Source organism: Canis lupus, chromosome 27, assembly GCF_048164855.1.
Source record: "Canis lupus baileyi chromosome 27, mCanLup2.hap1, whole genome shotgun sequence".
Classification (NCBI taxonomy): Eukaryota; Metazoa; Chordata; class Mammalia; order Carnivora; family Canidae; genus Canis; species Canis lupus.
Window position 1 is genome coordinate 18,016,671 of NC_132864.1, and position 20,819 is coordinate 18,037,489.

Below are 20,819 nucleotides of genomic sequence, written 5' to 3' on the forward strand. Positions count from 1 at the left end.
ACTGCACCCTCTGCTCCGTCCCCGCCACCGCGCGCGGGAAGGGAATTGGGCCTTCCTTCTCTCCTCCCCTTCGGCCAGCGGTTCGAGCTCGCACCACTGCCCGCATCCCTGTCCCCTCCCGGCGCAGACCCTGCGGGTTCAAGCTGCATGACCTTGGGCAGGACCCGCCCCTCCCCTGCACTCCCATTTATAAAGGCTGCATATTTGTGCGTCCTCCTTTCTAGGCTGCTGTGAGGGCCCAGGGTCCCCAAGACGAAAGAGCCCACTTTCCGGTGGAATCATCAAGCTAGGGATTCTGAACACACTGAATTCGAGACTGTGTTCTTTTCTGGTGATTAGTTATTGCCGGAGAAAAGATATGGAGACAGTTCCCTCCAAATCAGTGTTTTGTTCATTTGTTGTTTTTTGTTGTTGTTGTTGTTGAGGAAAACACTGTTTAAAGCTGGAGAACCTGCTAAGAGCTTGGAAGGCGAGGGGCAGCACACTCAGTGTCCTGCATGCAGACTCCGGTGGTTCACCAGGCTGCTCTGGGGGCCGATGCAGACTCCAGGGTTAGGACTCTGGTCCAGGTTTGCCTGTTCCGGGCATGGTGAGGGTGGGGGAGAAGCTGGAAGTTGGGGGGAAAAAGATAAACCCAAGAGGATCAGCTCAAAAGGGGTGCCCGGGTTGGCCTCTGGCAGGTTGGCTTCCCCATCTGTAAAAGAGGGAACAGGTGGCCTAGGGGCTCCCTCTCAGCTGGAACATCTCAATAACAAGGCAGGGTTTGGAAGTGAGCAGGGAAGGCTATCTAGGGTTCCCATGGAGGTCTAGCCTCTGGGCAGCCTCTGGGCTAGAAGGACCACATTTTCTGAAGATCTGAAACACACAACCCCCCACACCTAATCACAGATGGGACAGAGGTCCAGGCTTCAGTCTCCCCAGGCCCCGGTTCTCCAGCTGCCCCCAGAAGGAAAGGCAGCCCCAGAGCATGGGACGGTGGACCACAGAGAAGACTGCACAGGACAGCGGCGGATTAGGGAGGCCAAGAGAGGAAAAGACCCAGGCCAGTGGAATGAGGCAAGGAAAGGAGAAGCAAGCGTGAGTGAGAGGAGCCAAGAAGAGAGAGAAACTCAGGGAAACAGACAAAGGGGGAAGAGAGAGGGCAAGAGCAACCCAGACCCACGGACTCAGGACAGTCAGAGATGGAGAGTACCGGAGGAGGCCTTGTGGGCTGTATCAGGTACTTACGTGCCCAAAAGGGTCCAGATGGTTGTTGGTGAGCTTGAGTTTCTGGAAGGAAACCAGCTGCCTCATCCAGTGCGCCCCGGTGGCCGGCGAGTCCGGATGCACATAGAGACGGCCCGGCATAGCGGGCTCTGCTTTGCCCGTCACAGACCTGACCAAGGGGGGACAAAACCCGCCCAGACTTAGCGCCCTGTCGTGCTGGCAGGGTCCTGTGCCGGGCCAGACAAGGGCTGCTGAATAGAAGAATGATCTGGAAATGGCCGAATCCTGGGGCCTTGCCTGGGCATCTGCAAACCCAGGTGCTCAGAAGGCCTGCGGCCAGTGTCCAGACAAGTCCCCCACTAAGCGGCTTTTTCTTCTTCCACCCCACCCCTCCCCCTGCACCAGGGGAGCCGCAGGGCCTCGAAGCCTCTTGCTGCCCATGGAATAATTCTTGGGTTCTGAAAGCCTGGACCAAAAAGTCTAAGAAAAGTCCTTAAGGGCTTTCAAATGTGCTTTCTTCTTCGAGCCTCTCTGCACGCTTGGCAGCCACAGGAGCAGTCCACCCAAGGAATGGACCTCTCCTCGCTTGCTTGTTTAACTCAAATACCACGGCCTGACTTTGCAATTTCATAAAAAGGCACGTTCAAAGCAGGTAACTCATAAAAAATAACTGTAAATGGTTTTATGCCCCCAGAAATACCTCCAGCGCTTGGAAACAATACCCTTTTTAAAATATCCACAACCCGTGGGTGCAGGAACAGCTACAGGCCCTTCACATCCTCTGAGCCTCAGTTTTCTTGTCTATAAAATGGGAACTAACAGCTGCTCTTGCCTCCTCTGGGGTGGTCCAGGATAGCAGCAAAACACTCCGCAGGGTGGGGAGTTCAAAGAATGTTTCTTGGTTCTGTCTGGGGGGAGGAGAGTCTGGCCTTCCACTTCCCCCCTTGCCCTCCCCACCGGCCCACACTGGTGCCTACCTACCATTTATTATCTGCGAACTTGTATCTGTGGTCATCGGCTGGGACGATGTCCATGAGGAGAATGTATTTCGTTTTGGGATTGAGGCCCGTCACCTTCACTTTGTAACTGGGAAACATCCGTCTGGGTAGAGAAGGGGAGGGAGACCAAGAAAGGGACGGGTGAGGGGGTGAGGAAGAGAGAAAAAAATTAATGCCAATGTCATAAAGAGCGCATCCACGCATCTTAATGGAACACGCAACTCCTCCACGAGTGAGGAGTGTACAAGAGAAAAGTGGCCCCCGCTCCGCTTTTGCCAGGATCCATTCCAGGTTTCCCTTGAAGTTTTGGGGAGGGGAGAGGCCCAGAGGTGAGCTGGAGGCTGGTGACTATTTGTAACCTGGAGGAAAACAGAAACCTGGAGGTCGCAGCTTCCATAAAGAAACAGTGGTGAAGAAGGCCCTAACGGAACCTCCATTTCTGCTCTTTGTAAATGCTCTTTTCAGAGCCAGAGACCTACTTTTTTATTTAGGGGCAGAAGGAGCCCAACTCGGTGAGAAGCTGGCCTCCAGCGCCCAGGCAGGTGCTCTAGCCACTCGCTCAGTGCACGCATTGCTGCCGCCTCATGATGACGGCGGGCTGGGTGCGCCCCGGGGACTGCACATCTGTGGGTGCCCATATACCTCTTGTCCTGGCTGGGGTCCCCAGAAAAAAACACAGCTGGTAACCTCTGCTGCGAGCCTTGAGCCAAAATTTATTCCTAAATGCCGTACCCCCCCCCCCAACTTCTCCAACGTGCCTGGCACTCTTCCTTGGAGAGTCTAAACACTTTGGCCCTCAGCAAAGAAACCCAAAACCCATCCGGGTTTGGTTTTGGAACCAGGATAGTCATGGGCAGATGGGTGCTGCAGACCTGCGGGCCCTGTACCTCTCCCTCTGGGCTTACGGGGTGCGCTCCAAATTCCCAGCCCTCTTTCCGAGGCGGGGTGGGGTGCGCCCCGGAAAGCCAGCGAGTGGGAGGCTGGCCGGGGTGGAAGGACGAGCTGCGTGCGGGACCCAGGCTCACCGGGGGATGGTGGGAAGGGGTGAGTGAAGGGAGGCCTCGGAGCCCAAGCCCTGTGGTGTTTATCTGCCGCAGCGCGTGTGCCTGCAGGCAGGCGCGAGGTAGGCTTCCCAGGCCTTTTATAGTTAAATCCCCTCAGCTCAGGCTCGGGGGAGAGGGGGCCCGGGCCAGGTCTTTCCTTCCTCGGCAGAATGGGAAGAAGAGCTTAGTTCCTTCAGTGTAAACAGAACGCGCCTCCTAGTTCACTCAGGCCGAGCGGGGGAGCAGACATTGTTTAATTTCAAATAATAATAAATGTCACTGTTGTCAGTTTATTGCGGGAGGCTTCGGCTGCAGAACCGGGGGGCGTCTGGGGAGGTGGCTCCACCCTCCCCCTTCACACACTCGGTGGCTTGGGCCTACTGGCCTCGCCAGCTTCACACGCCTGCTCCGGGCTGACTCCAGGCTTTCTGCCCTTGAGGCCGCGGAGGGCCAGCCCAGCACCCGGAGGCCTGTGCTGAGGATGTGCCCAGGCCGGGGCACGCACGCACACGCGCTGGCACGCTGAGCTACAGAGCGGCAAGACCCTCCCGCAGCCTCCCCCAGCCGGCTAGCTAGCGGTTCCAGCAAAACACACACACACACACACACACACACACACACACACACAACTGCGAGCTTTTAGGAGGGACTCTGGGGTGAGTGTCTTGGCGAAACTGCCGTGTTTATCGGTGTCTGTATATAGAGCCCGGCCGAGCCCCGGTTCAGTTTCAAAGGCTTTGCCTGCTTTCTATAAACAATGAAAGAGGTAGCGAATACATTCGACGATTCAAAGTTTGGCAATCGGGTGGGACACAGGACCCGCTCCAAGGTCAGGCAGGGCGGGAAGGAGGGTGGGGGCCAGGAGTCAAGGCTGCAAGCGGGTCTCATCCCTGTGCCCACTCCGAGCTTCTCTGGTTCCCTTCTCTCTCCGCCTCGTCCCACTTTGTCCCATTACCAATCCACCCGCTGAGCACAGCCCCCCAAGCCCTCGACTCTTCCTTCTGTAAGAGTGGGAGAAATGCCCCGTTTCGGAGGTGAATCTTGCAGGCGTTTCTCCCAGCAGGAATGGAGGTCACTGGAGGAGTTCTCCAGGCACCTTTAACCCAAATCGGGTGAAACAAAATACATTCATCCTCTCTGGCGCGCTCGCTCCCTTTCTCTGCTCTACACTGTTCTCGCCTCTCTCTGCCCCTCTGCCTTCTCCACCTCTCTGTCTCTCGGAGACACCTTTCCTTCTCCCCCATGATTTCCCCAGGCCCTCCCTCCGCAGAGGTGGCCAGCTCACCTCCCAGCCTTGGTTATGATCATTTCCGTGCCTACTTCGTGAAACTTCAGCCACAGTTCTCTTTCGTGGAGAAACACCTTGATCCCTTCCATTCCCTAGAGGAAGGAGAGAAAAGTCACACAGACGAACCCCAGGAGCAATAGGACTTCCCTCTCCAAACTCTCCCCAAACTCTCCCCAAACTCCCCCCCAAACACAGCTGGTTCCTTCCCTTCGGAGCCTCTGTGCTCTAAAGCTGAGAATAGTATCAAGCCCACTGCAGAGCTGTGTGGACTCTGGAACACGGGCAGCCCTGCCTAGGAACCCCTGTGCTTGCCCCGTGTAACCCCCATGGTGCACTGCTGTCTTCTAATGCCACCAACACAAAGCCAGAGAAAAATCCCCAAACATCTCAGTGCTCTAGCATGTCCACGGGAGGACAGGCTGAGACCCCCAAAATGGGACCAATCTCAATCCCTTTCAGCCAAGATGCAGCCAAAAACAAAAGCAAAAAGCAAACACAAAAACACTAGATCTCAAAAAGCCTGCTCAGAACATTCTTCTGTAGACGCCCAGATAGGCACACACAAGCACACAGACATGCAAATCCCATATCTACGCGTGTTTCATTTCACCATGGCGGTGCAAACACAAACATCCGTGAACAAAATCTCAATTTAAAAATGTTTCTATATGAGAATAGGTTCCCACAGCCCAAAATATTAATTCTCAAATGCGTATGTTAACACATTTTCTAGGTTCTCCTCACATCCAACTTCGTTCACTTCGAGCTGTTTCGATTCAGGGCACAGCCGAAACTTCAACGTTTCCGCTTTCAACTAAATATTATTTTACAAAACCGATGCAAAAAATATACATACAGAAATCTTCGTTTTGCAATAATCCACAACTAATAAGCAGATTTGCTTTTCCGTAGGAAAAAAATCTACGTTTCCCAAGCTCTGTGCCCACTGCCCTCTGCTTCTCTACAACCGTACATGTGTTTTCCTGAGACGGGAAGGGCAAAGAGACAGGTGATGAAGTTCTCAGGAAGGACATTGATCGAAATCCCAAAGAAAGGTTTTGGCTATATCCAAATATCTCTTCTAGTCATGTCACCCTGCTCCGCACCATCTGACACCCTATTTAAATCATCAAGGGCTACACGGGCCGCCTTGAGCACCCAGAACGCCCAGGGAATAGGGTAGAGAGAGCACACCCGAGGCCTCACTCTCTCCTCGGGGCCCAGCTTCCACCCAGGAGAGCCTACTGCAACCTCTCAGCAAAGCCATGCTGCTCCCGCCACCCGGCCAGGGTGAGCCAGCCCTCCAGAGCCCGGCCCAAGACAAATAGTGCAACTCCCTGGTCTGGGCGGCGGCGCGGAGGAGGCGGGCGGAGGCGAAGGCTACGGAAGATCTGAAGAGGGGTCAAGCCATCGCTCACGCCGGCCTGAAGCAGCCGCTGACCCAGCCCTTAATGAGGTGCTGGGGGCTGAGTCTACACCTATGCCAGCAGCAAAGGAATGATCTGGGCTATTGTTAGCTGGCCCCAAATAGCCAGATAATTAAGACTTCTCTCACAACCTAAATGTATTTCCAAAATCCTCTGGCCGTAAAGATTATCATCACAATGAAGTGGATTGGAGTATTCTGATATTTGGGGGACACGGGGCAGAGAAAGGTGGAATTAGTGGGATTTAAAAGGAAAGAAGACAATTATGGGAAAGGGGCAACCCACCCCACCCCCATCCCTCCCCTGCGGGAGGGCCTCTGGTTCCTGCAAAGAGCCTCCGGCTAGAGTTCTCCTTACCTGCTGGGTGAAGGCAGCCTGCGGAGACGCCGGGGACTTGCTGGGGGCTCCTAGCGAGCTCTCGGCCTTGGAGTCGCAGGGTAGATCCTTTGAGTCAGGTTCCAGGGGTGTGTGGGCCAGGCCAAAGCCCTCGTCTGCGTCGGCCATGGTGTGCCCGGCGCCCTGTGCCCGCGCAGGGTCCTACTCTGAGGACAGGAAGCAGAGAGAGAGAAAAAGAAGGTTGGAAACAAGGTTCTAGTGACAGGAGGGAGCAGCTGGGTCCCCAGTGTCCAGCTCCCAGCACCTCCGTTCCCAGCTGAAGGAGGCTGCAGAAGGTTCCCTTATTATTATCATCATTACTACTTTATGACCACGCACAACCTCTTGCGAAAGACCCGGGTCAGACCAGGAGGAGGCGAGGCCCGCATCTCCCCTGCGCAGGCTCCCCACGATAAGCCAGCTGCCCGTCAAATTTGTCTGGACTTCTGGAAGAGCCAATAAAGATAAGGCCTGGGTATTTTTGGAAGCCATTGGGTACGAACCAAAAACAAAACAAAAACCTAGTGTCCTTTCGAGAATTGTTTTTCTCTGTCAAATTCACAGAAGGACATCACAGCTTTGTGTACGAAAACTCGCAAGAGGAATATTTTCCACAGCGGGCAAAATGCCTGCAGTAACCCGCCTCTTGCAAAACCAAAAACATAGGAGGGGAAAGATGTTACAGATGGAGAGAGACCAGGTCCCGAGGAGAATTCACGTTCATCCTTTATCAGTTGCAGGCCTTAAAATTAAAAGTCCTTCAACAGTAAAAGTCCTCCCGCTTTCCCTCAACTTTTTGCAACGGTAAAAAAAAACGAAAAGTAGCCCAACAGCCGAGGAAAGAAAGCGGCGGTGCGGAGGGAGGCACGCTCCTGGGCGCCCACGGCCCGCGCTCTGTCCCTGCCCCTGCCCGCCCGGCCGGCGTTCTCTGGGCTCTCCAGCCCGGGACGCACATTTTGACGAGCCAGCCAGGCCGAGGGAAGTTTCTCGGAGCTGTAGCCGGGCCTGGCTCGCTGGAAGTGCAGGCCCAAGCTCCAGTCCGTGAGGATATCAAGGGTTCCAGATAAATTCTGGGCTGCAATGGTTGGATCGGCCTCCTGGGCCCGACGCAAGGGGTAGAATGGCCCGGGTGGCGGGCTTAGGAGGTTGGAACACTTAAAATAACAGCTGCAGAACTGTTCAAGCCCGGAGGAGCCTGCCTCTTGCTCTGATCGCCTTCCAATCTCCTCCACGTTTCCAAGTAAGGATTTGCTCCCTCGAAACCGGGTTAGACTGGGAAGGAGGGTGCCGAGGAGGGCCTCCCCAAAGCTTAGCAGCCGCTAAAGCAAAAGGCTGAATCCCCCACTCCGCCAACCCCAGGTCTGCGGTGGCTGGAGACCCGGAGTGGGGCGGTGGAGGACGGCTTCGGAGGCCCGTCTCCGGAGCAGCCTCCCTCGCCACACCCTTGGGGTTCGGGAGGCACGGGGATGGGAGCCCTCGCAGCCTTCTTGCAACAAAAGAACCTGGGGCTGGCGGCCCCCACGTGCACTCAAGTCTGCCGCCGGCCACGGGGACAAGCCCATCCTGCGCCCGGGTTGGGTCGGCGGCAGCTCAGGGCTGGCGGGGGCGAGCTAGATGCGGTTTGACAGAACCAGGCCGCGCGTCCTGCAACCCTCCACGCCGCTCCGGGGCCGCGCGCCTCCCCGGCTGGCCGGCCGACCGGCTCCACGCGCCCGGAGCTCCCCGCCAGCCCGGGGTCGGGCTGGAGTCCCGCCGTTCGCGCCTCCCGGAGCTGGCTGGGCCGGAGGGCTCCCTCCCGAGCCTCCCGGGCCATCTGCAGGGACGGTTACCTCGCTGGGCGAAGCCGGTGCATTCACCACATCCCTTCTGGCTCCTAGCAGGGAAGCCGGCGGCGAGGCGGGGGCGCGGGCATGGTGGCTCCGGGGTTTATGCCGGGGACTCCTCGCCCAGACTAGCCGCTACCGCTGCCTACAAAGGATCACCCACCGCTGGAGCCTCGGCGGCGACTGCCCACCTCCGACACACACCTCCTCCGCTCTGCGCTCGCTCGCTCGCTCGCTCTCCCGCTCTCCCTAAAGACTTCCAAGTTGTCAGGCGCCAGAAGGGCTCCAAGGAACGCACGCAGCAGCCGCCGCAGCGAGCACCCTGAACGTTATAACCTCGGGGCCCGCTCCTTGCTTGCACCCCTCAGGAGGGGAAGTTGGGAGATAGGAGAGAGCTGTGGGAATGGTCAAGGTCCTTTCTGGGCGCCGCTTTCAGGGTTAAAGTTCTGGAATCCGAGGAAGAGAGTCAGTCTCTCTCTCTCTCTCTCTCTCTCAGAAATACAAGCCGACTCAGCTGAGCTCAGTGACGTTGGGCTGCCTTGATGCTTACAAAGTACTGAAATTGCCTATCCAACTAGCTCCCACTGCACACAGCCTGCCTCTGCCTCTTACCCGCCCCCCTCCCTCCCTTTCTCCCTCTCTCCCTCCCTTTCTCTTCTCGCTCCCTCCCCCAACCACCTTTTCCATTAGATTTCCCGAACACTCAAATCACAGCACTACTCTCAAACCCAGACCTCGAGCTCACCCCTCCTCTCCACCCCCTTCCCAACCTCCATCCATCTCTGCTTCTCTGAGCTCGGCTCAGAGGCTGCAAAAAATCCTGCACAAATCATCGCAAACCCGGTCGGCTTCTGCCCGGGAAGTAATCTCAGTGACACGGCTGTGCAGAGAACGGAGTCTGCACACACTACGCTGCACACACACACACACACACACACACACACACACACACGCCTCGCGCCTCCTCTGAAGCCTGGCCTACGTTCTCCCTCCGACGCTGACCTCAAGACAGTGCTGCGTGACCCCGCCTGGCCCGGCTGGCCGCCGACGGCCGCCCTGACATCTCTCCCCCTCCCCACTCACCACCCCAACTCCCAGCGACTCCAGGGTGAAGGCAGGGTGAAGGTGCATTGGGATGGGGGCTCAGATCAAAGATGCCAAGAAAGAAACTGCTGGGGGGCTCCCACCCCCAGGGCCAGCAGACCTCCCTGGCGGGAGGTGTACGCCAGGCAGTACCCAGTTTTATTAAAATAATCAAACAGTCATGGGAGACTGGCTCGGCCCCTCTCCCTGCCCTCCCCCTCTCTGAAATGTATTATTTTGCGGGTTGAAGAGGTCAATAGAAGCGTAAACACAGTGAGTAGGTCTTAGCCTGAGCAGACCCAGTTTGGAGCACCAAGTATCCGAGCTGGGACTAAATGTCAGGGTTTCCTATGGTTTCCCACCCTTGTCTCCCGTACCCCCTCACCTTATTCCTTTCTGGGGCTCTGACTAGAGACGTGGGCCTGCGGGCCTGGGAAGAGGGATGCAGAGAGGAGAAACACGCTGGAGATCAGAGGCCAGCTGGATGTAACATATCCGCTGCAAAATTACAAAGTGGACTGTCCGTCCCTAAAAGTGGGGCGACCAGGGGGAGAAAGCCAGCCCAGCATTTGCTCCAGTTCTCACTCCTCCCTCCAGGTTCTTTGCAAACAACCTTTTGCCGCTGAAGCAGTTTATTTATTTGTGTGAAAACACCCTCAACCGTTTCAGACTGTCAGCTCACAGGACTTTGGGCTCGCTAAGGAGGTGACCCCGGGCCAAAGACTGGAAACAAACATCGCTTCAGGATGAGCTTGAATCTCTGCGCCTCTGGCAAAAGGAAGGGGAAATCCAGAAACACTTCTCCAATCCCTTTAAATTCTCAGAGATTTGCGGATAAAATAAATTCCCATAAATAAATTGTAGGCCCCTCCCGGGAGGGCAAATCTGAACTCCCCCCAAGTAACTGCCTGGCCAGATTCACTTGGTTCTGGCCACCACTCGAAACTGGGATTTTGAAACCTCGGACGGGAATCTATTCTTGCCAGGTGACAGTCCAAGGCGAAATGCAAGAGAGTCCATTCTTACTTCCACTGTGAAAAACAGCATCTCTGGGAGGGGGTGTTCAGCCGGACCCAGTTGGGGCGGGAAGCCAGGGGGCCCAGGCCAGGTGAAGTGCTGAGCGAAACCCATCCACCACCACCACCACCCCACCATAGCTGTCCAGGGGGACACTCACCTCCAAAAATCCCACCTCTTCTTTCCAGCGCAGAAGCCGGCAGTGGCGCCTTGCTGGGGAGTGGGGGTTCAAGTGGAGAGTTTGCAAAGGGCCCCCCAAAAAAGACCCCCGTTAGGCCGAGCCTTCTTCCAGCGTCTGTCAAGAGTGGTATGTACCTCCCAGCTCGAAGCTGGTTTGTGGTCTTCGACAAATTAAATATTACTATTTATTACCAGGCATACCCCAATAAAATAAAGAGGCAACCAGGCGATACCGACTATCTCACCAGCCGCTGCACCTATAGGACTTGGAGACGTCACGAGTCACGCAACCGGCCCGCGCGCTGTCACGCTCGACTGGGGGGCAGCGCGGAGGTTCATTTCTCCCCGTCTTCGCCCATCAGTCCCGGGCTGCGCAGCCACAAGTTCCAGACGCCTCGGCCGCGGGAATAAATAAAGAAATAAACAAACCCAGCGCTCTTCGGGGAAATGGGGGTGGCGAACATCAGGCACAAATAGAGCCAAGATCGATTTTCTTGGAGGGGGAGGGGGAGGGGAGGGTGGGCAAGGGAGGTGGGAGCGCACCTCGGCCCAAGGCCCCGGGAAGAAATCAGATGGGGGGGGGGGGGCGGAACGAGGTCCCTCGGAGGAGGCACGAGAGTCCCTTTATTATTTAAAAAGGGGTTTTTTTTTTGTTTTTTTTGTTTTTTGTTTTTTGTTTTGTTTTGTTTTGTGGTCCTTGTCTTCCAAAGAGGAGCTCTCAGAACGACGACTCTGGGGCGCCCTGGGCCGGCCCCGTTCGGGCCGCGGTAACTCAGCGCCGGCTCGCAGACCTGCGTGGACGGGGTGGCCAGGTTACCGCGCAGGGGAAACGAGGCCGAGGCGTGGAGGCCAAGAGGGAGAGAGTCGTCCGCAGTGTTCTCGCCGAGAGAAAGCCCACCCTGCGAGAGCGGCTCTAGCCGGGTCCGGGGATGCAACTCGTCCCCAGCCTGTGCCGGCGGGGGCGGGGTGCCGCGGGTGGCGGGGTGGGGATAGAAGGGGGGTTTCTGCAGAGAGCAATCACAGCGGCCGGGCCTGCACCGGGGCAGACGCTCAATTTTGTTTTTTGTTTGGCAATAACGATTCGCATTATTTTTGGTCTCCCCGGTGGGCACGGACTTCAAAGCGCCCCGCGGCGGATGCGCTCTCGGGCTTTTGCGCGCAGCTGGAAACGCGCTGGGTGCAGTTGCGAAACGTACTGCGTAGACGCCCCCGGCGGCGCGGCGGAGGGAAGAGCCGGGCCTGCCCGGGAGCGAGCGAGCGAGCGCCGGCCCGCGCGAGGGTAAGCTCCCCGCCCGGGGGAGGAGGGCGGTGGACGTCGGCCTCGGCCTCGGCCTCGGCCTCGGCCTCGCCCGCCGCTGCGGGGTTCCAGCCTGGGTTCCGCCCGGCCCTCGCCCCCGGGGCTCTCGGAGCACGGCCTGGCCGCAGGCCCCGGCCCTCTGGGACTGGAGCGGCAGCGCGCAGTCAGGGCCGCCGCGACCGAGCAGCTCCGGGAGCGAAGGTCAGGCCCGCGGGGAGAGGACGCGGGCGTCCCCGGCCAGCCCGGCCGCAGGCCCCGCCGCACGCCCCGCTGCACGCCCCGCTGCACACCCCGCCGCACACCCCGCCGCACACCCTGCCGCACACCCCGCCGCACACCCCGCTGCACACCCTGCTGCACACCCCGCCGCACACCCTGCTGCACACCCCGCCGCACACCCCGCCGCACACCCTGCTGCACACCCTGCCGCACACCCCGCTGCTCCCAGCGGGCGGGCCCCGCGTCCCCGGCCCGGCCAGGCCGCAGTGACTGCCCCCCAAATTCCCTCGTTTCCCAAGTTATCCACGATTCTGCTCTCCCCTTCCGAGGCCCGTACGGTGCAGCGCTTGCTCCCAGGCGCCCAGGGAAGCCGAAATCCTTCGCCCCCAGGCCTCGAGACGGGTTCCCGCTGCGCCCCTGGGCCGAGGTGGGCCGGAAACCGAGGCCTGGGCCCCGCGGCGGGACGGGGAAGGCGGCTCCGGGCCGGGCCGGGCCGGGCCGGGCCCGCTCAGCTCCTTTCCGCCGGGCTCCCTTCTCTCGCATCCCACCCCCGACCGGCTCGGCTCGCGGAGGATTCCGCAGCCGCCGCGGCCCCGACCCGCCGACCCGCCGACCCGCCGTCCCGGACGCTCCGCTCCGGAGCCCCGACCGCCGACCGAGTAAATTAAAGACCTCAGCCGGGGCGAGCATCTTCATTCTCTCGCCCAGTCATTGGGGAGCGAGTTCCGAAGAGAGGGGCGGCGGCAGGCAGCTTCCCCTTCTGCTACGGGGGCATCGCCCGCTTGCCTCGACCTGCTGGCAGCTGGGTTTGCCCCTGAAATGCATTTTCCTCGTTTTGCAAAAACCTGGCCCCGATTTTAATTTCACCATGGGTAGAAGGGTAGAGGTTTCCACTTAAAAGTCCGAAACAAAACTAGACGAAAGTTAAGTGGAGACCGCTGTGGATCTTCATTCTTGCCTCTGTTTTTAAGAAAGTGGAGTCGCACACCACCTTATTTCTTTCCTCCCCCCCGAAAAAAAAAACTGGCTGAAGAAGACACCCTCGTTTTTCTGCGTCTTTTCCAACGCATCCCTGCCTGACTCGGGTGTCTACTGGAGGCCACAGTAGGGAGAAGGGCAGAGAGGCCTGGAAAAATGAAATAAGAATTTTAACAATAGATATGACCAACGAAACTTGGACCAACTCATTCTGCAAAAGGGAGCCAGACCAAGGGAGAGAAATTCGCTAGTTTCTCAGGGGTCACTTCCCCTCCTGCCTAGTTAAATCTGGCTCTGTTCTTTTTTTTTTTTCTAGGACCATGGTATCTCCCTTCCCAATGTTTTATTCCATTCCTAGTTGCTTCCCTTTGGACAAGAAGCATGTGGGAAGAATACTAGCTATTGCCATTATTTTAATATCCAATATTCTCCTCTAGTATTTTCACTGAGAATTACTACTGCTGCTATGCTTGTTCACACTGATGTTCTGTGCTTTGGAAATATTCCTCCCCGCTCCCCCAAATTTGGCGAGAGTGAGATCCCTTCCTCCCCCCCATCAGGATAATAAAATGAGAAATGGAAGTGGGAGCATCATTCTAGGGGCCCAGCTGAGATCTCAATGCTGGAGATTTGCAAGCTCCCAAAGAGCCGAGAAGGTGGTAAGGAATACAAAGGAGCATCTCTGCTCTTGCCCCTCCAATTTAGAGAGTCCTCCAAGGAGGAGGAGGATAAGGATCTTGAACTGAGAGAGAACCTGGAGCCACCTCCTACCCCGTGGTCCACAATGAGCCTGAGAGCTCCAACCATATCTGCAGCCCAGAACCTGGGCTCCGGTGTAGTCAGCCTGTCCACACAGCCCCCAAAAGATGTGGGGGAAAGAATACTGAATCCCAGGGCTCTGGCCCAGTTTGATAGAGACTCAGGCTAATACCTCCAGGTCTGGCTGTCTGGATACTCCCTCCCTCAACTGGAGGGTGCAGTGGAAATTTGGGAACCCACTGCTCTCGGGAGCTCTGGAAAGACAAATTTTCTTTGGCAAAGGGAACGGTGTCGCGCTGTCGACACAGCAGACTATTTTTCTTGTTCCCTCACGAGGGTGGGGGGAGAGAAAAGAAAGCGAGAAAGAAAGGGAAATTAAATCCACACGTGTTAAGCTTGCTCAAAGGGCCGGATTCAAAACCAGAGACGAAACCGCGACTCCAGTTCTGGCTGCCCGTGGGCCTCCTTCCAGCCAGCCTGGGCCTCACAGAGCAAGACGTCCACACCGGCGAGAACTCCATCTAATGTTTCATAAAGCGCTTTCTTTAAGGGGGGAAGGGACATGGTTCCTGTCTGCGCTGCAGGGAGTCAGAACTCGGTCTATTTGCAGCGAAGCAAACAAAGGGGAGAGCACTCCCCACCCCACCCCCCTTTAGGAAAGTCCAGCTTGACATCTCCTAGTCAAGTCGATGATTCAGGTAACAACTTTATAGGCAAAATAAGCCCGGCCAGTGATTTTGGAAATTTGTAAGGTCTGACCAAGCTTTCGGACTTGGACATGCCTGGGTCAAAGAGAACCTAAAAAGCACTTCTACGGACGCTGGAATTGTCAGTTTAATCTGGGTGGCTACGCCTCGTATCCCTCGCTTCTGTCTTCCGAGGAGAAACTGGCCAGGACCATGGCTACAGGCCCCAGCTGCGGAGGAGCTCTGCAGGGGTGCTGGGGAGGTAGGGGTGGAGGACAGAGCGGCCTCCCCACCCCCAGCTGTGAGTGAAAACTCTAGTAATGACTTTGAGGAGGTGAAGGGACACGTGTGGGGGTGCAGATGACGAGGGCGGCCAGACCCCAAACTAGAAGGATCCATCACCAGAACGATTGCTTGGTCAAGACCTCTAATTTTTCTTCCCTTTCAGCCCGGGGCCTTGAGCACCGCAGCCAGTACCCCCACACCACACCCCCATTCTGGGCCTCCTAGAGCTGGGTTTCTGGCCTTTGGAGGCGATCCCGACAGAAGGGTCCAGAAGCGGAGACCCCAGACGCCCAGCTGCCATGCACACACACACCCGGAAAACCCTGGGGTGAAACTGAGGTTTGTCTTGGGGTGCAACTGACAGGCTAGTGGCAAAGAAAAGTTCCTGGTGACCATTTCTGCGCGGTGGGGGGTTGGGGAGGCTCCTGGTCACCATGGCAACCCAGGAGTCCCTTGAATGCTCTCAACAAGGGGGCACCCCAGGACCACCGAGCTTTCCTGGAATAGTGAGTAGCGCCTTCTGAGGCCTGCAAGGCTCTTCCTCCTGTGGCTCTGGGCTTTCCAGAGCCTCCCGTGTGGGTTCAACGCACCAGGGACTGACAAACGCCCCACCTTTGAAACAGAGGAGAAAATCGAGATTTAGTCTCTGCTGGATGGGTTCAGATCTGGAGCAAAAGCCCCCACTTGGATTTGCCCGCCAGTGGTGACCTCAGAGGCCCAGGCTCAGGCAGTGGGAGGGATGCTTTCACCCAAGCCCGAACTCCAAAATCCCAGCCGGGTCTCTTCACACATACTATTCACCCCAATAGGCTTGGCTTTCAAGGCTCCCTGCATTGGTTCAAACAACCCTTTTGCCTGCCTGGATTAACTTCTAAATGGAACAGTCAGGAAGGAGAAATTGTGGCTTTCACGTCTACAAGTCCTTACTGAAAGAAAGAATACATTATACTCCTTTTACAGAAAACATTTTCCATTGTGGATGTAATATAAACGGCATTAAAATAGTATGTTGGGGTTCTCTTACTTTCTTCTTGAACCTGTAGGGCGAACTGCCCCTCTTTTTTCTGGAGGTGGGCAGTGCACCATACAGGCTGACTTTTCTGTTTCCATTTTGGAGGCAGCAAGCTCCGGTAAAGAGCCAGGGCACTGACCAACTTAGGAGCCATCGAGGGAGCCAGAGAGAAAACGGGCCTCAGAGAGAAGGGATCCAGGCCTGTGTGCAGGCTGAGACTTCTCTGGCTGCAGGTTTGGGTTTGGGATGGCTCCTCCTCTAGGGTCCTCCCCTCTTGTTTCACTCTCTGCAGGGGACACCGTCCATCTCCAGGCTGGTCAGGGAAGACAAAACTCAGCGTCTAATTCCCCCAAAACTCCCACGTGGCCAGTAGTAGTCCCGTTCACCTCTTTCCAGCTTGAGCCCCATGCAGCCAGCAGAAGCAGCCCCCATCATCTTCCCCCCTAAGCGTTTTCCATTAACATTTTCAGAAGAGTCCTGCTTGAGTCTCCACAACCCAAAGAGAGAAATGTGGATATTCGAGGCTCAAAAATCTGCCAGCATTTGAGGTGTGATAATAGCTAACATTTACCGCAGGCCAGGAGCTGTTGTGACACAGTTACGGACACTCATTTAGCTCTTGATAGCTCCATGAGGTAGGTGGCTCCTGAGGCTACAGGCACCCTCTGGTGGGATTTGAACCCAGGCCATCTGATTCCAGAAGCCAGAAGTGGCTCTTTTTTTTTAGATTTTATTTATTTATTTATTTATTTATTTATTTATTTATTTATTTATTTATAAGAGACTCAGAGAGAGAGGCAGAGACACAGGCAGAGGGAGAAGCAGGCTCCATGCAGGGAGCCCGATGCAGGACTCCATCCCAGGACCCCCAGATCACAACCTAAGCCAAAGGCAGACGCTCAACCAGAGTGACTTTTTTGCAAGGACAGGGCTTCTCTACCAAGCCAGGGAAGGGAAAGGGGACGGGAGGAGTCTGTTAAATTGAGGCAAGCACAACGGACCCATTTTAAACATCTAAAGGCACATTCAGTAAAACTAAGGCAGTTGCTGGAAGCTTAGCAATTGGAGCAAGGGCTCAGATCTCTCTGTCCTGTCTCCATCCCCTCTCCTCGCTCCCACCCAGGAAGGAGAAGAAGGCCTGTGTGGGTGAGCCTGCAGACTCAGGTTCAAGAGAACTGTAGCAGGATGGGAGAGGGGACGCAGAGGTGCTGGTATTCTAGAAACCTCAGTGTTCTGTCCCCAGACCTTGGCCCATATTCATCAGGGCCTCAAGCCCCAGTGAAAGCTGCCACCTGGCAGGAGGGAAATGGGGGTGGGTGGGATGTGGGGGAAGGCAAGGATGAGATGCGCCTGACTGTTTTTTTAAAAACAAATAAGTAGGCTCAGAGAAGGTGAAGACTTGCCTGGGTCACACAGCCTCTGCTGACATGCACCCAGCTCCTTGCCATTCCTCAGGCTCTGCAGCTTCAGGGAGGGTGTGGAAGGGAACCCCGGCCACATCCCGAGTGGCTGGAGAGCAAGAGTGCCCAGGTGGCTGTGGGCTCAGTGTGCTGAGAGGGTGCCCCCCTCAGAGGCACAGAGGCAGCAATCTCTGTGGCTGCCTGGCCTGCAGGTCCCCTGTGTCCCTCTCCCAGACGCTCAGCTCAGCCCTCAGGGTGGCCCTACCATCTTTGTGCCACCCCAGACCCATTAGCTTCAGGGTGTACATGGATCCCGTAGCCCCCAGGTCCCAATGGCAGGTCTCAGGAAGGTCCCAAGCCTTCTAGGAGCTCCAGATCATGGATCTAGAGGCCTATGTTGGTCCTGAGGCCTCCCCAGGCCTGGCCTTTGGCTTTCCTGCTTCTGGACCCCTTTTCTTGCCACCTGTTTGCCCTATGCGTACTCCTCCCAGGCCAGCCCCTGGCGCAGCGCTGCCTGCCACTAGTTAGGAAGGGAAGGACTTCTTTAGAAGAGGACTCTGAGATCCAGAGCTTGGGAGGAGCAACCCAAAGGAAGGTGCAAGGGGTCCCCACTCTGAAGCCACCGCGCTGTGGTTCCCTCGGCCTGGGGTCCGCCAACCCCTTGGCCTTCCAGGGAAATGCCAGATGCGTCCTCTGTGAGGTGGCCACGGTTCCAGATCTCCCATATCTCCCACACCCCTCTCCCTCAGGTTGCTGGCAGACACCACCAAGCTCGATTGTTCTGGGGTTCCTCGCAGACCTCTCAAACGCCAGTTCCTCACCCCCAACAGCTTCCCCAGAGGCCCCACATACCGGCTCCTGGTGTGTCTTGGTGGGGACCCAGGACCCAGGAGTGAGCACCTGCCCCCAGGACACCTGAATCTGGGTGTAGACAAGGTTGGACCCTCCTGCACTCCCAGCCTCCTTCGCAGCTCCGCCTCTTGTAACAAAGCTGAAGGTTCCACTTTCCACCTGGAGGCCTGGGCCATGGGTCCCCTTCTGTTTGGCTGAATATGACATTATCCCTGGGTCTCTCTGTATGACGTGAAGTCACTTGTGGAGAAACTGTGTCTCTCTGCCATTGTGTGTATGCATGTGTGTTTATGTGTGTGTGTGTGTATGTGTTGTCATGTCTTCCTCTTATATGTATATTTTTTCTGTGTGCCTCCTTACCCGAAAACACCTGTGAATTTGCGACGCACCCATCCCAAGTGTGTGGCACAAGCCTGTGTGGGTTTGGGTGTCGTTGTGTAAAGGCTCCGTGTGCGCTGAGCCTGCAGGGCAGCCACTAGCCAAACATCGCCACAGGTCAAGTGGTGTCCTGGGCTCATAACCTAGCGCTCGGCTCCCCTCCGTTTTTATTGACCACTTTTATGATTATTATTTTTACCAACAGCTCCGAGTGGCAGCCCCCAGGCCTGGGCCCCCTGGAAGGCAGTCGAAGTTCTGCCAACTACCCCCCACCCCTGCCCCAGGGGGCCAGGGGGGCTGTCCACAGGCGGCTGCGCCACCAGAGTCTATTTTTGGAACCAGATTCCACAGTCACTTCCTGGGAACTGGGTGAGAGGTGCCTGGGAGTGGAGGGAGCCGTCCCCACTGTGCTCAGGGGAAGCCCCACACCCTGGGCAGGTTGGAAAAGTCAGGTGCCCGATGCACAGCCAGCCAGTCGGCGGGGCGCTTTTACCTCCCCCGCGGGCAGAGCCAAGGAGGCCAGGTGGTAACGCGCAAGCACACCCCACTCCCGGGGCCACTGTGCCACCCCGACTGGTGCACACACTCCCTGCGCACACCTCCGGGCCCTCCCCCAATCCCGGAGGGACAGAGTTGACTCTGAATCCCAACCCTATTTGCTTTTTGGAAGTTGGTTCCCTCGATTCAGGCAGCCTATGACACTGTCCCCCAAGTCCAGGTGGCCCGGTGGGCTCCCCCTCTGATAGGTCTGCTCCTTGCAGCCCTGCAGACTGATGCCACTGAAGGGGTGGCAGGGTAGCTTGCAGCAGTCCTTCTGGAGCTGGGGAGGGGGCACAGCGCTTACCTGGGCTGCTGAGCCAGTCCTGCTACCAGCCCCTCACGGCCCTGAACACCCTGAACGCAGCCTTTGGCCTCAGCCACTTCTGTCCCCTGGTGCTGGGAGGAAGCTGGCTTCCCTGAGCCCGCCCCTCCCGATGCTGCTGGCAGGACACTCTGTCTTCAAGAGGTCAAGCGATCAGATGCCCCAGACCCAGCCATTTGGGAGTCAGTTAAAGCTCACACAGCCATGCACAGCCAGCCACTGCATGTCTAGGTACGCAGTTCTGTCTGTCTGTCTGTCTCACACACACACAGACACACCTGTCCTCAGTTTCATGCAACCTCATGCAGGCAAATATCCACAAATACACTCCTGTTTCAATCACACACACACACACACACACACACACACACACACACAGTCTCCTACTCGTTGCCACACAAAGACATGGCCACACCCCAGAGACAGCGAGTCAGACACGTATAGACACACAATCATGGTCACTCACATATGGAGACATTAACTCAGCCACGAATATGATGACAAACTGTCACACCAGCCCACAGTCACACACAGAAAACCACGCACACACACACACACACACACAACTATAATCTTTCCTCCCCCCCCCCCCCCAAGTCTCATGCACACCAGCCTGGGTGCCGGGATGCACACACTTTTGCGCACAGCTGCATTTACACCAGCTCATTCACGATTCACACTCAGTCCCCATGTCCACAGTCCACCCCACCTCCCCCCTCGGCCTGGAGACTCACATCTCCTCTGCTGTGATCATGCACACAGGAGCACTCAGGGGCTGCCTCCAGCCCAGGAGAAGTACTTGGGTGGGCCCCACCGGGGATCATTCTCCAAGGCCTGGGGACGGTCCTCTGGATAGACTCCTTGATTCAACAGCCACCCCCGTCCACTAGGTTGGACAAGACCAGTTCAGGGGAAGAAGGACGTGCGGGTTTTGCAGCAGCCAAGAGAGAAGCCCATCTCCAGGTAAATCCTCACCTTGCAGCCCATGTCTTTCCCAGCCACCTGCCAACCCCGGCAGAGGGCCCGAGGCTTTGACACAGACCAATACCTGAGGGAGGGACCCTAGAGTGGGCTCTGAGTGCTAACTAATCCAGCTCTAATTTTACATGTGGGCAAACTGAGATCAAAAAAAGGAATTGCCAAAGCTCCTCAGGATTTTGGAGCAGAGCTATGACTGGGATCCCCATCTTCTGCCCCCAGTGCAACCCACACTGAGAGATTATAGGACATCCTCCACACACACACTGCCACCACCACCCTTCCACCCACTGGCTTAGTGCAAGCCTAAGCATGAGCTACCTGCCCCTAAGCAAAAATGAGGTATTAGATCCCATCCCGTCCCTGCTTACAGCCCTCCAAAATGGCACCTCAAAAGTCTTAGGATAAAATCCCAGCTCCTTCTCACATATTTAAGGCCTTGTGTGAGCTGGCCCCTGCCCATCCTTCTCACCTCATTTCCTGGCCTCCTTTCCGCCTCCACATTCCACCCATCTTGGTCTCTGTTTCTCATTTGCACCCACCTTTGTTCCCACCCCAGGGCCTTTGCACTTTCCATTCCCCCCACCCATTCCCCACCCAGCTCTCCTCATGGACATGCCTCCTAATCATTTTTGTTATGTGCTTGTTTATTATCTGTCTTCACCTCAGACTC

The 20,819-nt window shown here is 56.7% G+C and overlaps 1 protein-coding gene and 1 long non-coding RNA gene across 12 annotated transcripts in view; one reads left to right on the forward strand and one right to left on the reverse strand.

Annotated features, from left to right (window-relative positions):
- TBX5 (T-box transcription factor 5) overlaps window positions 1–20,819 on the reverse strand; it is an 86,825-nt gene that overhangs the window by 37,281 nt on the left and 28,725 nt on the right. Inside the window, exons 1-6 of one of the 11 annotated variants that reach the window (XM_072802637.1) lie at window positions 8,931–9,080; window positions 8,167–8,305; window positions 6,320–6,504; window positions 4,533–4,627; window positions 2,188–2,307; window positions 1,228–1,375 (exon numbers count right to left, since the gene is read on the reverse strand). In XM_072802637.1, the coding sequence (XP_072658738.1) occupies window positions 1,228–1,375; window positions 2,188–2,307; window positions 4,533–4,627; window positions 6,320–6,466 (510 nt within the window). In that variant the 5' untranslated portion in view covers window positions 6,467–6,504; window positions 8,167–8,305; window positions 8,931–9,080. Of the gene's footprint in view, window positions 1–1,227; window positions 1,376–2,187; window positions 2,308–4,532; window positions 4,628–6,319; window positions 6,740–8,166; window positions 8,770–8,930; window positions 9,081–10,420; window positions 10,820–12,628; window positions 13,499–19,150; window positions 19,273–20,819 lie in introns of those variants that run through there. The other 10 variants (XM_072802640.1, XM_072802644.1, XM_072802638.1 and 7 more) reach the window with 10 other exon arrangements.
- On the forward strand, window positions 7,102–10,868 carry LOC140619347 (uncharacterized). The gene is made up of 2 exons (XR_012019225.1): window positions 7,102–7,577; window positions 10,636–10,868. It is a non-coding gene; the product is annotated as an uncharacterized lncRNA (long non-coding RNA).